At 43.5% G+C, this 15313-nt stretch overlaps 1 protein-coding gene across 1 annotated transcript in view; it reads left to right on the top strand.

Annotated features, from left to right (window-relative positions):
- CHGB (chromogranin B) overlaps positions 1–15313 on the top strand; it is a 73525-nt gene that overhangs the window by 34338 nt on the left and 23874 nt on the right. The window contains exon 3 of the mRNA XM_075339314.1: positions 11348–11441. Within this exon, the coding sequence (XP_075195429.1) occupies positions 11348–11441 (94 nt within the window). The remainder of the gene's footprint in view (positions 1–11347; positions 11442–15313) is intronic.

Below are 15313 nucleotides of genomic sequence, written 5' to 3'. Positions count from 1 at the left end.
GATCATATCATACAGTATATGGCAATGTGAAAATGGATGGCAACTGCTCTACACTGCTGTACAGTCAAACGCTATATTTATAAGGGTTGTCCAGTACTCGGACAACCCCTTCTCAATCAGCATGTTTGCCCCTGTTAAAATGAGAATGCTTATACTCACCTTTGGTGTCAGTACAGTTCCAGCATGGTCAGTACTCGCTCTCATGTGATGTTGTTATGTCATGTGAGCCCTGCGCCCAGTCAGTGTTGGCTTAAAGAGTTTAGCCACTACTTCACATTGATAGCCTATTCTTAGGATAAGTCATCAACGTCTGATTGGCCAGTGTCCGACACCCTGCACGCCAATCAGCTGTCCTCAGTCCTGGTGGAGGCAGCCGGAAATGCTCAGTTCCAGAGCTGCCCCATCAACCGATAGCGGTAGTAGCCGAGCACTGCACATCCGCCTCCCACTCAAATCGATAGGATGCGTATGTACAGTACCCGGCTGCGGCCACTATCAGAAGAAGGAGCAGCTCTGGAACTGAGCATTCCCGGCTGCTTGCTGCCGCTGCCGGAACTGGGAACAGGTGATCAGCGGAGGTGTGGGGTATTGGACCCTGATTGATCAGACATTGATGACTTATCGTAAGGATAGGCTATGAATGTTAAAGTAGTGGACAACGTCTTTAACTCTCCTCACCTTTGAATGTATCAAATAGCAATAGGAAATAAGTGACCAGCTGCAATTCTGATTTCCTCTTGATGTTCAATTTATCCGAAGGTGGGGAGAGTGAAGCCAATTGGGTACAGGGCTCATATGATGTAACAAGGTCATGTGAAACCCAGGAGAGCAAGTGCTGACACTGCTGGAATAGCGCCGGCAGCGGAGGTGAGTATAAGCGTTTTTATTTTAACGGGGGCAAACATGGTGATTGAGAAGAGGTGCTCTAAAGGCCCAGTCACACTAAACAACTTACCAGCGATCTCAAGAACGATACAACCTGATAGGGATCGCTGGTAAGATGCTAGGAGGTCGCTGGTGAGATGTCACACTAAGCGACGCTCCAGCAATCCCACCAGCAAGCTGACCTGGCAGGGATCGCTGGAGCGTCGCTACACAGGTTGCTGGTGAGCTGTCAAACAGGCAGATCTCACCAGCAACCAGTGACCAGCCCCCAGCCAGCAGCGCCGCGTGGAAGTGATGCTGCGCTTGGTAACTAAGGTAAATATCGGGTAACCAACCCGATATTTACCTTGGTTACCAGCGCACACCGCTTAGCGCTGGCTCCCTGCACACCTAGCCACAGTACACATCGGGTTAATTACCCGATGTGTACTCTGCTACGTGTGCAGGCAGCAGGAGCCGGCTTCTGCGAACGCTGGTAACCACGGTAAACATCGGGTAACCAAGAAGCCTTTACCTTGGTTACCCAATATTTACCTTCGTTACCAGCGTCCGCCGTTCGCACACTGCCAGTGCCGGCTCCCTGTTCCCTGCACTCCTAGCCACAGTACACATCTGGTTAATTACCCGATGTGTAGTCTGGCTATGTGTGCAGAGAGCAGGGAGCCGGCACTGACAGCGTGAGAGCGGCGGACGCTGGTAACGAAGGTAAGTATCGGGTAACCAAGGTAAGGGCTTCTTGGTTACCCGATGTTTACCGTGGTTACCAGCGTCCGCAGAAGCCAGCTCCTGCTGCCTGCACATTTAGCTGTTGCTCTGTCGCTGTCACACACAGCGATGTGTGCTTCACAGCGGGAGAGCAACAACTAAAAAATGGCCCAGGACATTCAGCAACAACCAACGACCTCACAGCAGGGGCCAGGTTGTTGCTGGATGTCACACACAGCAACATCGCTAGCAACATCGCTGCTACGTCACAAAAGTTGTTCCTTAGCAGCGATGTTGCTAGCGATGTTGCTTAGTGTGACATGGCCTTAAGTAGTGGACAACCACATTAATAATGTTTATTTAATGTTTTATGGCTTTCTCTACCTACATTTCTACATCTGTTGCCAAGCTGTCAGCTCTGATGTCATCTCACTATCCAGATTCATCCCAAAAAAGCTGCTGCATTTCCTGCCTTTGCTTTTATACAGACTGTGATGGTCCCTCCTGTATGGATATGCTGTATTGTGTGTTGTTGCTTCTGCAAGTCATTATGTGGAAGCCCACTTGACCATGTCCGAGGTCATTTGAGCTTTCTTCAGCTGATGCTATTTTCAATTCATAAAATAATTTTAGGAATTGTAAACTCAATTTGAAAAACAACAGCGCAAAATGAATCAGAAGTTGTTCAAATTCTCCATAATAAACAAATTCTTAAAATTCCAACACTAAAGCGGGCCTTACACACTGCGACATCGCTAGCGATGTCGCGAGCGATAGCACCTGCCCACATCGGTGGTGCGTCACGGGGTGATCGCTGCCGTAGCGAACAATATCGCTATGGCAGCGTCACACGCAATTACCTCTTCACTGACGTTGCTGTGGCCACCGAACAATCTCTCTCTTAAGAGGGAGGTTCGTTTGGCGTCACAGCGGCGTCACTAAGTGGCCGCCCAATAGAAGCAGAGGGGTGGAGATGAGCGTGTGGAACATCCCGCCCACCTCCTTCCTTCCTCATTGCGGGTGGCCTCAGGTAGGGTGATGTTCCTCGTTCCTGCAGTGTCACACATAGCGATGTGTGCTGCCGCAGGAACGACGAACAACCTGCGTCCTGCAACAGCAACGATAATCGGGATTAGAACGACGTGTCAACGATCAACGATTAGGTGAGTAATTTTGATCATTAACGGTCGTTCGTGAGTTTCACACGCAACGACGTCGCTAACGAGGCTAGATGTGTGTCACGAATTCCGTGACCCCAACGACATCTCGTTAGTGATGTCATTGCATGTAAAGCCCGTTTAATTCTAATCGAATTGCTTATCTCTGTTTCTAACCCATTGTCAGTAATAACTGTGTGAACATCACAGAAAAACAAGTTGAAAAGAAAGTATTTCCTGGAAGCAACAATAAGAGCAGAAAATTTGCCCCAGGAAATTGTGGTTAACTGCCTACAAATGGTCTTGATATTAAATAATGACTGTATCATGGTTAAAAGCTATTTATCAGCTACGGCCATCTGATGGGAAATTTATAGTTTTCTATTTAGCACAAAATCACGAAAACTGAGAAAAACAAGGGACCCTTGTGCAGGATATATCAAGCTAATTTCTCATCTACTTTCTCAAAAATCAATTTGAAGCAAAACGGGGGTTAAATCAATGTTGTTATTGGACGTACGGTTGCCACCGGCTCTTGTGTCTTATTTGATGCATCTATTAGAAAGTGAATGTCGTCCATTCTGATACATGAGAACATCTGGCCCTCAACACATCCAATTATGTACCTGTCAGAAGCAATTGATTGGTAATTGGACATGTAGATTGGTGAATCTAAAGAGATGCCATTTAGCTGCTTGAAGAACATGCTTAGATCCTTGACTAACCAGCTGTGACTTTAAACATTTATCAGTACTTCAATTCAACAGAGCAAAGATACACTATAGCCAATTTTTCATTACCCTTTAGACCAGGTGCGCACTGGGCAGTTTATTACAATATTACTATTTTTACCAGGAGAGAATATTTTGTGGCATGTTGCATCAGATGTTGTATTACAAAAGTATTTTCCCCTAGAAGCATTCCTTCTAGAGGAGAATTACAGACACAATGTTCAGTGTTCCTTCATTTTGGCTTGTAGTCCTACGCTATGCATCTTAGGCTTTCTTCACATTGACCATTAAAGGTGTTGTTCGGCCTTAGGATATTGATGACTTATTCTGTATACATTGATTCGAGACCCAGCACCCCCATTAATTAGCTGGGAATGCTGGTTGGATGTGAACATAGTTGCACAGCACCATAACACTGTGTTGTGGCCATTGTTGAGAACTGCAGCTTGCTCAGCTCCTGCTAATATGTGAACAAGTCAGGATGGGTTTTAAGTTTTTGAAGAAGATGTAGAGTAACGTTTCTCCTTGTAGAGAACAACATGCTTGGTATGTCAATGTAAGGAGGCTTATAAGCCATGTGTGATGGTGGGATATGGGGGGAGGTATATCTTGCTGTGCATATTTGTATTTTAAGCTTGGTTCACTGTCCATTATTTGTACTGCTTCTGTGTACATTGTATTGTTTGTAAGTAATCACCCCCTATAGTGCAAGTGCACATTGACGCCGTCCCCCCACGCTCAATTTCATCCATCAGGACGCCGCTCACTGCGCCCGAGGTGCCGCCCACGCCAGGATCGCTGGTGACGTGTGTCACAAGCACGAGATTATGGGCGGCGCTGTGATTGCATCGCAAGTGCCCGTCCATAATCTCGTGGACGCGCTTTCCCCCACTGCCTCCAGCGTTCTGCGCAAGCGCTCGCCGGCCAAATGACCCGACGTCAACTCCTTCCCATCTTACCCTGCAGCAGGGCAAGATGGGAAAGAGGTAACGTTGGGTCATCTGGCCAGCAAGCACTTGCGCAGAACTCTGGAGGAAGAGGGGAAAGTGCGGTCACGAGGTTATGGGCGGCACTTGCTGATGACACTCACAGCTCCGCCCATAACCTCGTGCCTGCGCAAAACGTCACCAGCGGTCACACGTGCACACAGTGCACAGTACCGCAACAGTCGCACAGCGCATGCGCGGGACCATGGGCGCCCAGGGGCGGCGTCCTGAGATATGAAATTCAGCGTTGGGGGGCGGCGTAAATCTGCTGGAGGAACAGCAATGGTCACCAGAGAGCCCGCCCCCATGGACGATTTCCAAAATTTACATACCAAAAGGTACAAGTTTATAAAGTATTTAATTTGGTTTAAAAGGGGCCACAAAAAGTACAGGAACCTTGTTAGAATGCAGCCCACGAGCTGCAGAGGGGGAAACTTTTAGGTTTAAAGCAAAATTTCTGATGACAGGTTCCCTTTAAAGAGTTATTATCATTTTAGCAAGTTCTTACCAAGAACAGGACTCTGAAGTGTCTTGTTTAAATGGAGCACTGCCCTTGGCTATATGAAGCACTCACATAGACAATGAATGGGGCAGTAGAACAGTGGGGGTTCCAAGCCAAAAGAAAACGAATGAAGCAGTGGTGAATCTGCTCGGCCATGGCCACCTTCAAATGATTAGGTACCGTTCTGTGTTCTCAGGAATGGTGGGTAAGTTATCAAATATCTTGAAGATACGTAATAGCTAACTAAGATTAGTGTACTAAGCTAATAATGCTGAATTTTACATTAAAGCTATATAGACATTTATTGAAGATTACAACTAGTGATGGGGGAACCCGGACTGTAAAATTCGGGATCCATACCGAATACCTAGTAGTATCTGTGCACCAACCCCGAACACGGAGTTCTCAGGGAATTCTGTGTAACTATCTGAATTCAGCCACTCGATATTAAAAAAATAAAGGGAAAAGAAAGCAGGAGTGTTATACTTACCGAGCCTCCCATGCGGCTATAGCACTACTAATCGTCGTGAGACATTCTGTGGATTACATTGGAACTGGGTGTTTGGGTTAACTAAATTGGAGAAAGAGGGTGGGTTTTTTGTATCTTATTCAAATAAAGGATTTTTTCGGTGTTTTTGTTTATTTCTTTTCACTTGCAGATTAGTAATGGGGAGGTCTCATAGACACCTCCCATTACTAGTCTAGGGCTTAGTGGCATCTGTGAGCTGTCATTAACCTGTTTTATTACTCCAATTGCCACAACACCAGGGCAATCGGGATGAGCTGGGTAAAGTGCTGGGATTGTCTCATCTAATAGATGCAACAATTCTGACCGGCTATAGACTGCTATTTTTAGGCTGGGGGGTCCCAATATCCAGTTGTCGGATATATCATGGCTGGGTATCAAAATTGGGGGGTAACCGCAGCCCGTTTTTAAAAAATATATATTTAAATAATTAAAAAAAAAGTAGAATGGGGTCCCTCTTATCTTGATACATTGACTATTAGTGTCATTAAACCTAAATAATATGATACTTTACATGCAAGTCATGTTTACAGCACAATTAGGAACATTTTTTTCCCTGGTATATTCATGCTTTTATCAATTTTTAGGTTAAAATGAAAATTGCATTCTTTAGAGTAAATTGGATTCCTACCCAGAGAGCAGATGTTCTTATTTCAAAATCAGTATAAAAAATGCTGCTTTAATTAAAATATAAATGGTAGAAATGCCGGCAATGTAAAAGCTCCCGAGGAACTCAAGAAAAAATCTGCTTGATTTCTCATGATTAATTACAGTGAACAGATAACACATTAAAGTTCAAGAGTCTAAATCAGATGAGTGCATTTGACTCACATATTACAGATTCCCATAGGGCTTCAGATTTGGGGGGGGGCCCAGTGTTACATTAGGATTATGGCATGCCAAACATGAGCACAGGTCGCTCACCTGAATAAAAAATGGTTGGCCCACTATAACGACTTTTCATTTATCCAATGCATAGGTGATTAATGTGTGATTAAAGAGGACATGCCAGAGCTGTTCTTGGGATCAGTGGAAATCCCAAAATTAGAGCCCCATGGATCAGCCATTTATTACCTATCCTAAATCGGTATGTAGACCAACCCTTGCTCCTAGCATAGTAGTTTTTGCCTGGGTATAGATTCCATTTACCTCAATTACACCTATGTATGAGAGAGATAACAAAAAAACAAAACCCAAAGAAATGTACCTGATGGCAGATATACCTGTAACACAAGATGCTCGCCTCCTTTAAGTAATCCCAAGAAAACACACAAGACCATAATTCTTTGTTGGAGGGGGTCGGCCACAGCTTTATTTTGCTTCCTTGTCTATAAAAGCTCAACCCTTTAAATTTAGTTTTAAAACAGTAAAACACCAGCTCCGGAACGGTATGCCCCCCCATCTCCAGGAGGACAAGTCCGCCACCGGGGCCGTACTCGTCATCATTTTGCTCAACACCACCAGCTGTGACTTGCATTCTAAACAGAAGAAAAACCATGTCAAACATATTACCAATACTTTCCAAAGGGGAGGGAGGGTGGGAAGCTCGGTCAGCAGGTGCTGGAGAAGAGGGAGGAAAAAGTGCATCACAAGCCTATAAAAGCCCAGGCAGCACCATCCTATAAAAAGGGGGGAATGGGAGGGGCGCAGAGAAAGTCACAAGGGGAGGTAACCCGAGCCACACCAAAACCCATAAATCAGTACCATGACTCTGCAAAGCCCATGCCCTCTCCCTCTACGGACACCCCATGTATATAACAAACCCTTTTATTTGGAAATACCTAAGGGAGGGAGGAAAACTGGCAGAATTGAAACACCACAAATCTGCAGTCAGAGACCACTTTCCTAACATGGTTTGTGGTCCTTTAAATGCAATGATCACCTTTTATGCTTTTGAGTTTCAGACGTTGGGGAACACCAAAAACAGCACAATACTGGAAATGTTCAACCTACTTGCGCTTTAAATTATAAATTTGAGGCATTGCTTTTACTTCGAAGGCTTTATGCATACAGCCATATAATGGGGCCATACAAGCACCATATAGAAGTCTATTGTACTCTAGGAACAGGTCTTTATAAAGACACAAGCGCCGATTTATTAATGATTTTGTGCTTTTTTTGTCTAGTGCATTTTTGTCTTTATTCATTCTTAACCTGCTTTTTGTTTACGCCATATTCATCTCTATTCACTTGATGCATTTTTAAAGTAACTTTTTTATGTTTTTGTCTTTTTTTGTTTGTTTTAATTTAAAGGGGTTGACAGTCCCTCCTCAATCCATGTTTCCCCCTTTTAAAATAACACTTATGCTTACCTCTGGTACCGGCATGGTTCGAGCAGTGTTGGCACTCACTCTCCTGGCGATCATGTATGTCTGACGTCGTGCGAGTCCAGCAGCTGCTTCAGACAAGTCACCTATATCCGGAGGAAGCGAGTGCAGCGGCTCTCTCTTCTTCTGGATGTATGTGCTATGTTCAAATGTGGGGAAAGCGAAGCGGCAGCTGTACTTGCATGAGGTCAGACTTTTACACGATTGCCAGGAGATCAAGTGCCAACACCAACAACCTTTTCAACGATTGTGGGCAGGGTTTGGGCTTTCCAGATACTTTTGCTGATTTGTCATTCGTGATTTTCTAATTTTTCTGTGCTCATGTCCTCCAGTTTCCCTCTATAGTGATTTTTTATAAGACAGAAGTTATTTTCATTTTATTTGACATTTTGCGAAACATACAAGCTTGCTGACAAAAATAAAGACCTCCTTTTACTTTTATGATGAATTGGGACCAAACAGAATAATTTTGTTTACAAAAACACATATAGCTGCACTCTAGAATGCTAACATTGAATAAGGGAACTCTGGTATAGCATTACTGCTATTCGAATATTTAAAAAAAAAAAAAAAAGAGATATTTAATTTATGTATTGGACAATGCATGTGAGCCCGGCAACCACAGCAAGGTGATCTCAATATACCAGGACCCTAACTTGAAATGCCTCTATGTGGGTTAAAAACCTACGTGTCTGGGCAGAAAGGATCCAGCTATCAATGAGAATAATTTTGTTTGATACATGTGGAATCTGACAGGAAAACAAGAGTGAGAGGATTGAATAATGCGCTACAGGGGCCCTGAGGTCCTGCATTCTGGAGCCGTAACCTTTTTATACCCAATGCTTCTATTCCTTTTTAGAGGGGAACCTGAAGTAGCTGCAGGAACCCTACAGGCAAAATCTATAGATTGTTATTAATAGGGGGTTTGAGAAGACTATGCATGAGCATGTGGATGTCATTTAAATGATAACTCTTCTTTTCGACAACATAATCTACAAGTATTTAGATAGATAAAATCATAGAAAATCTGCAAACAATTTTATTTGTCTTTGGAGTGGAAAATCACCCCAGAGTGCCAGACATTAGGTTTCATCCATCTGTCTAAATTGCTATTCACTGACTGAAGTCAAATGTTGTCAATCTCTAGTAGCAGAGCTACTGAGACAGATAGCACGAGAAGAGGACAGGGTTTTATAGCTCTGCTCCTGCTTTTGAATCTGTCACACTGCATACAAATACAGTGCCTTGTGAAAGTATTTGGCCCCTTCGAATTTTTCAACCTTTTCCCACATTTCAGGCTAAAAACATAAAGATGAAAAATTTAAATTTTATGGTGAAGAATCAACAAGTGGGACACAATTGTGAAGTTGAATTGAATTGCTTATTTTAAACTTTTATGAAAAATAAATAACTGAAAAGTGGGGCGTGCAATATTATTTGTCCCCTTTAAGTTAATACTTTGTAGCGCCACCTTTTGCTGCGATTACAGCTGCAGTCTCTTGGGGTATGTCTCTATCAGTTTTGCACATCGAGAGACTGAAATTCTTGCCCATTCTTCCTTTGCAAACAGCTGGAGCTGAGTGAGGTTGGATGGAGAGCGTTTGTGAACAGCAGTTTTCAGCTCTTTCCACAGATTCTCGATTGGATTCAGGTCTGGACTGTGACTAGGCCATTCTAAGACCTGGATACATTTATTTGTGAACCATTCCATTGTACATTTTGCTTTAGGTTTGGGATCATTCTCATGTTGAAAGACAAATCTCCGTCCCAGTCTCAGGTCTTTTGCAGACTCCAACAGGTTTTCTTCAAGAATTGTCCTGTATTTGGCTCCATCCATCTTCCCATCAATTTTAACTATCTTCCTTGTCCCTGCTGAAGAAAAGCAGGCCCAAACCATGTTGCTGCCACCACCATGTTTGACAGTGGGGATGGTGTGTTCAGGGTGATGAGCTGTGTTGCTTTTATGCCAAACATATCGTTTGGCATTGTGCCCAAATAGTTTGATTTTGATTTCATCTGGCAAGAGCACCTTCTTCCACATGTTTGGTGTGTCTCCCAGGTGGCTTGTGGCAAACTTTAAACAACACTTTTTATGGATATCTTTGAGAAATGGCTTTCTCGTTGCCACTCTTCCATAAGGGCCAGATTTGTGCAGTGTACGACTGATTGTTGTCCTATGGACAGACTCTACCACCTCAGCTGTAGATCTCTGCAGTTCATCCAGAGTGATCATGAGCCTCTTGGTTGCATCTCTGATCAGTCTTCTCCTTGTTTGACATGACATTTTTGAGGGACGGCCGGGTCTTGGTAGATTTGCAGTGGTATGATATTCCTTCCATTTTAATATGATTGCTCGCACAGTGCTTTTTGAGATGTTTAAAGTTGTGGAAATCTTTTTGTAACCAAATCGGGTTTTAAACTTCTCCACAACAGTATCACGGACCTGCCTGTTGTGTTCCATGGTCTTCATGATGCTCTCTGTGCTTTAGGCCGCTTTCACACGTCAGTGATTCTGGTACGTTTGTACTTTTTTTTCTACGTACCAGAATCACTGACATACGCAGACCCATTTTAATCAATGGGTCTGCTCACACATCAGTGATTTTTCACTGAACTTGTCTCCTTGCAGCGTGCACCCGTGGCCGTGATTCTGCACAGAGACAAGTCAGTTTTTTTATGGCATCACTGATCACCCACGGATCACACTATGGTGTGATCCGTGGGTGATCAGTGAAACACGTACCATAAAATCACGGACATATTAAATATTTTCAACTTACCTTGCCTGCGATTCGCTGTGCCTGCTCCGTTCTCGGCAACTCCTGGCTGGCTTATGAATATTCATGAGAGCAGGAAAAGCCGACCAGGAAGTAGCAGCTGCAGAGCGGTGGGCGGACGCTGCAGAGGAGGAGACTTAAGCACCGTGGACAGCAGTAATGAAGGCAGGTGAGTAATGTCCATGTGCAATCACGGATTGCACATGGACAACCCACGTGTGCCGTGAATCACGGAACACGGAGGGATATGTGCGTGTTTTATACGCCAGTGAAGAACGTCAGTGTTTTTCACTGACGTGTGAAACGGGCCTTAAACAGAACAGACTATCACAGAGCAGGTGCATTTATATGGAGACTTGATTACACACAGGTGGCTTATATTTATCATCATCAGTCATTAAGGAGAACATTGGATCATTCAGAGATCCTCAATGAACTTCTAGAGTGAGTTTGCTGCACTGAAAGTAAAGGGGCTTAATAATATTCATGTGAAGGACAGTGATGCTTTAAAAATATAAGAAATTCTTTAGCTGAAAAAAACTTGCCATCCAATCTTTGCCTACCTAACCATTACTACAGTTTGAAGCAATGAATGTCATTGTCAGTGTACCGACACTACGAGAGCCATTTGGTGAAGTTCTTCAATTTATGTTAAGTTTAAATATTCAAATTAGTCATTATTATATGTATTAACGTTCTTCATTCTTCGCTCATACAAACAACTGACAGCAAACGTACTTTCTATACCCAGGTAACACGGTGTATCGTTGAAGTGCTTTCAAATGCTTTGGCAAAACCCAACGCTCCTCCAATTGACCCCGAATGTAAAGAAATCCTGAAGAAAAGTAAGTAGCATTACCCACGGCAATAACATAACACTGAGACCGCTCACATACCGTTTGACCACAAATGAAATAGGAAAATAGAATTATATTTTTCTTTTACACACATTTACTGGGGGAACAAATCTACATTCTTATGAGATCAGATCTTTTCTTTACCTTGGCTAAAAATCTAAGATTGTGTTTTCCAACCTAAGTGGAAGAAAGCATGACATGGATCTCATAAAATGTGGACAAGGATCCAGTCTACTGCAAGCTCAATGCAAAAGGAGATCGGGTCACAAACATTCCCCAGACCTCTGTGCCATAGTGATTTCCTTGCTGAAACTTAGGTAGGTCGGTGACCCACCATATGATTTTGGGCACTACCACACATCTCTCGGGAATTGTGGAACTTCTGTAATGGTTGAGACCATGGCCTTAATCTTGTGACTGCTGGTCACTTATTGGTAACACATTTAAAGGGAACTTGTCATGTAAAAACATGCTGTTAACCTGCAGATATGAGGTTAATCTGAGGGTTAATGACATTCAGACACTCTGCGGACACCACATTGATAGCCCGAGTATAAGAAGCGTCTCGCTCCCAGGTATCATCCATGAATCCATACAAGATTAGATTATTTTTCAAAAAGATTTTATTGTAAACTACAATCCGTTTCGTCCCTTATAAAGCCTTCATTTGGTATACGGTAACTATAAAACATATTTTTAGCAATAAAAAATATGTTTTAGGCTATGTTCACACGTGGCATCTTTTTCTCAGTGCATCTTGAGTGCCTCAAAAATGCACCAAAAATGCAACAAAAACGCACTGCGTTTTTACCGTGTTTTGCCCAATGAATTTCTAAGTCAAATCTATTGACTGGACTGGTTCAAAAACGCAGGAAAAACGCAGAAATAATTGACATGCTGCATCTTGGGTGCATCTTCAAAAACGCAGCCAAGATACAGCCAACAATGGATGCCCAGTGTGGACAGCAAAATAGAAGTCTCATAGACTTTGCTGGGAGAAGGAAATGCATGCATTTTGGTGCATTTTTGTGACCTAAAAAATGCACCAAAACGCAGCAAAATATGCCCTGTGTGAACTTGGCTTTATAGTTTGACTTGATGAAGGCTCTCTAAGGGTCAAAACGCGTTTTAGTTTATAATAAAATACTTTTTAAAATAATCTCAGCTCGTATGGATTCATGGATGATTCCTGGGAGCGTGACACTTCTTATACCTTGCAAAATTTCCAGTGGAAGCTCCTTGGGGAGGATTTGAACCACAGTCTCTTGTGTCAGCAGCACACCCGGCCGGTATTCTGCTACTGCAATTGACAGTGATCCTATGTGCTCATTTGCACCAACAGTCTGAGTGCAATCATTCACTAGTTCTTTGCACTTAGCTTAGCGCCGCGTTGTCTTCTGTTCCCTTTTGTTTAGGGAGAAACTAATCATTTACATTTAGAGTCCTGTTACTGGGAGGAAATTTACTTTTCTTTCTCCCTGCAGCCACAGGCTTTCAGTCATAGGGGAGTGTCCGGTGAGATTTCAGTCACTGCTCAGTGCATAGTGAGCGTTGTTTATAACTGCACCGAGGGACTGGCTGACAGCCAGCTCTACTGTATACTGATGCACGGTTGTCAGTCAGTGCCGGGTGCGGTTATAGACAATGCTCACTATGCACAGATTGGGGACTTAAACCGCATCGGCCGCATCCCTATGACTTATGGTTAATAGCGTTTTACAGATTCTCTTTAAGCTTTTAGTATAAACCTAACATCATGTGTAGATGTGGTAACATACAATAGTTTTTGGAATACTGATAAAAACAGATGCAGGAACACAGGGTCATATATGCGGACATGTTGGTAGATACAAAATATCAACTATTTTCTATTAAATTACTGCTAAAATGTAAATTAAGTATTAATCTATGTTATTTGCTGATTTGAGTTGTGTATGTGTCCGAGGGCTTAGTAATTGGGAACTAATGTTAGGAAGATTTATCGGTATTGCTTCCTTCCGCTCTATGTAAGATGCATCGTTTGCCAAGCACAGTACATAGCTCTGTATACACAGACGTCTGATGAGCACGCAGCGGCGCAGGAACAGTATACTTCCCATGCTCGCACTGCTAAAAATCCCCGGGGGCTGCATTTGCCATATGTCATTATGTCATTAGTGGCTGAAATGTCAGTTTTAAAGACTGCAGATAATGTATACTAACTCCTTACTGTAATGTGTTATTTGCCTCCAAAACCAAAGAGCACAGAATGTTAAAATTTAATGAAATGGCTGCTGTAATCCAAGGGAACAAAATAATTAACTCAGGCAGATGATATTAACCCGAGGCTAAACTTCACAGGAGCCAGACGGATACTAACTGCATTAAGTAATCGTTATGGCCACATGCGCTAGACACCATGCGAAATAGTATCAGGACAGTTCTGTTTTTTCCTGGCACTGTGGACTGGTTACAACAGGGGTGCACAAACTTTACTGGTCCTAGGGTCACATTGTTATATTAAACAATTCACAGGGGCCACTGTAAAATGATCATAATCCAACTATTTGATAGAAGATGGGGATTTCACTTCTGAAATTCTCGCCTTTCGATGGAATGGAGAACTTTACCTTTCCCAATCAGGACTCTAAAGCGGGCTTTACATGCAGCGATATTGCTAGCGATATCGCTAATGAGCTTACCCACCCCCGCCGGTTGTGCGTCACGGGCAAATCGCTGCCCATGGCGCACAACATCGCTAACACCCGTCACACTATTTACCTGCCTAGCGACGTTGCTGTGACCGGCGAACCGCCTCCTTTCTAAAGGGGCGGTTCGTTCGGCGTCACAGCAACATCACTAAGTGGCCGCCCAATAGAAGCGGAGGGGCGGAGATGAGCGGGACAGACATCCCGCCCACCTCCTTCCTTCCTCATTGCGTGCGGCCGCAGGTATGATGTTGTTCCTCGTTTCTGTGGTGTCACAAGTAGTGATGTGAGCTGCTGCAGGAACGACGAACAACATCGTACCTGCAGCAGCAACGATAATCGGGATAGGAACGACTGGACAACGATCAACGATATGGTATTTTTGATCATTACCAGTCGTTCCTGTGGTGTCACATGCAATGACATCGCTAACGAGGCCGGATGTGCGTCACGAATTCCGTGACCCAACGACATCTTGTTAGCGATGTCGTTGCGTGTAAAGCCCTCTTTAAGAGGAGCAGACGGAGGCATGTGAGTGTCTCTCTAAATTAAGGAATATGACTATTGTGCCAACAGCCGAGCATTTTACATTTCCAATCCAACTACAGAGGAGAGGGTCAGGGGCGGACATACAGTTAAGTCCAGAAATATTTGGACAGTGACACAAGTTTTGTTATTTTAGCTGTTTACAAAAACATGTTCAGAAATACAATTATATATATAATATGGGCTGAAAGTGCACACTCCCAGCTGCAATATGAGAGTTTTCACATCCAAATCGGAGAAAGGGTTTAGGAATCATAGCTCTGTAATGCATAGCCTCCTCTTATTCAAAGGACCAAAAGTAATTGGACAAGGGACTCTAAGGGCTGCAATTAACTCTGAAGGCGTCTCCCTCGTTAACCTGTAATAAATGAAGTAGTTAAAAGGTCTGGGGTTGATTACAGGTGTGTGGTTTTGCATTTGGAAGCTGTTGCTGTGACCAGACAACATGCGGTCTAAGGAACTCTCAATTGAGGTGAAGCAGAACATCCTGAGGCTGAAAAAAAAGAAATAATCCATCAGAGAGATAGCAGACATGCTTGGAGTAGCAAAATCAACAGTCGGGTACATTCTGAGAAAAAAGGAATTGACTGGTGAGCTTGGGAACTCAAAAAGGCCTGGGCGTCCACG

This window comes from Anomaloglossus baeobatrachus, chromosome 3 (genome assembly GCF_048569485.1).
Source record: "Anomaloglossus baeobatrachus isolate aAnoBae1 chromosome 3, aAnoBae1.hap1, whole genome shotgun sequence".
NCBI classification, from domain to species: domain Eukaryota; kingdom Metazoa; phylum Chordata; class Amphibia; order Anura; family Aromobatidae; genus Anomaloglossus; species Anomaloglossus baeobatrachus.
This window is presented reverse-complemented; position numbering and strand designations above follow the sequence as displayed.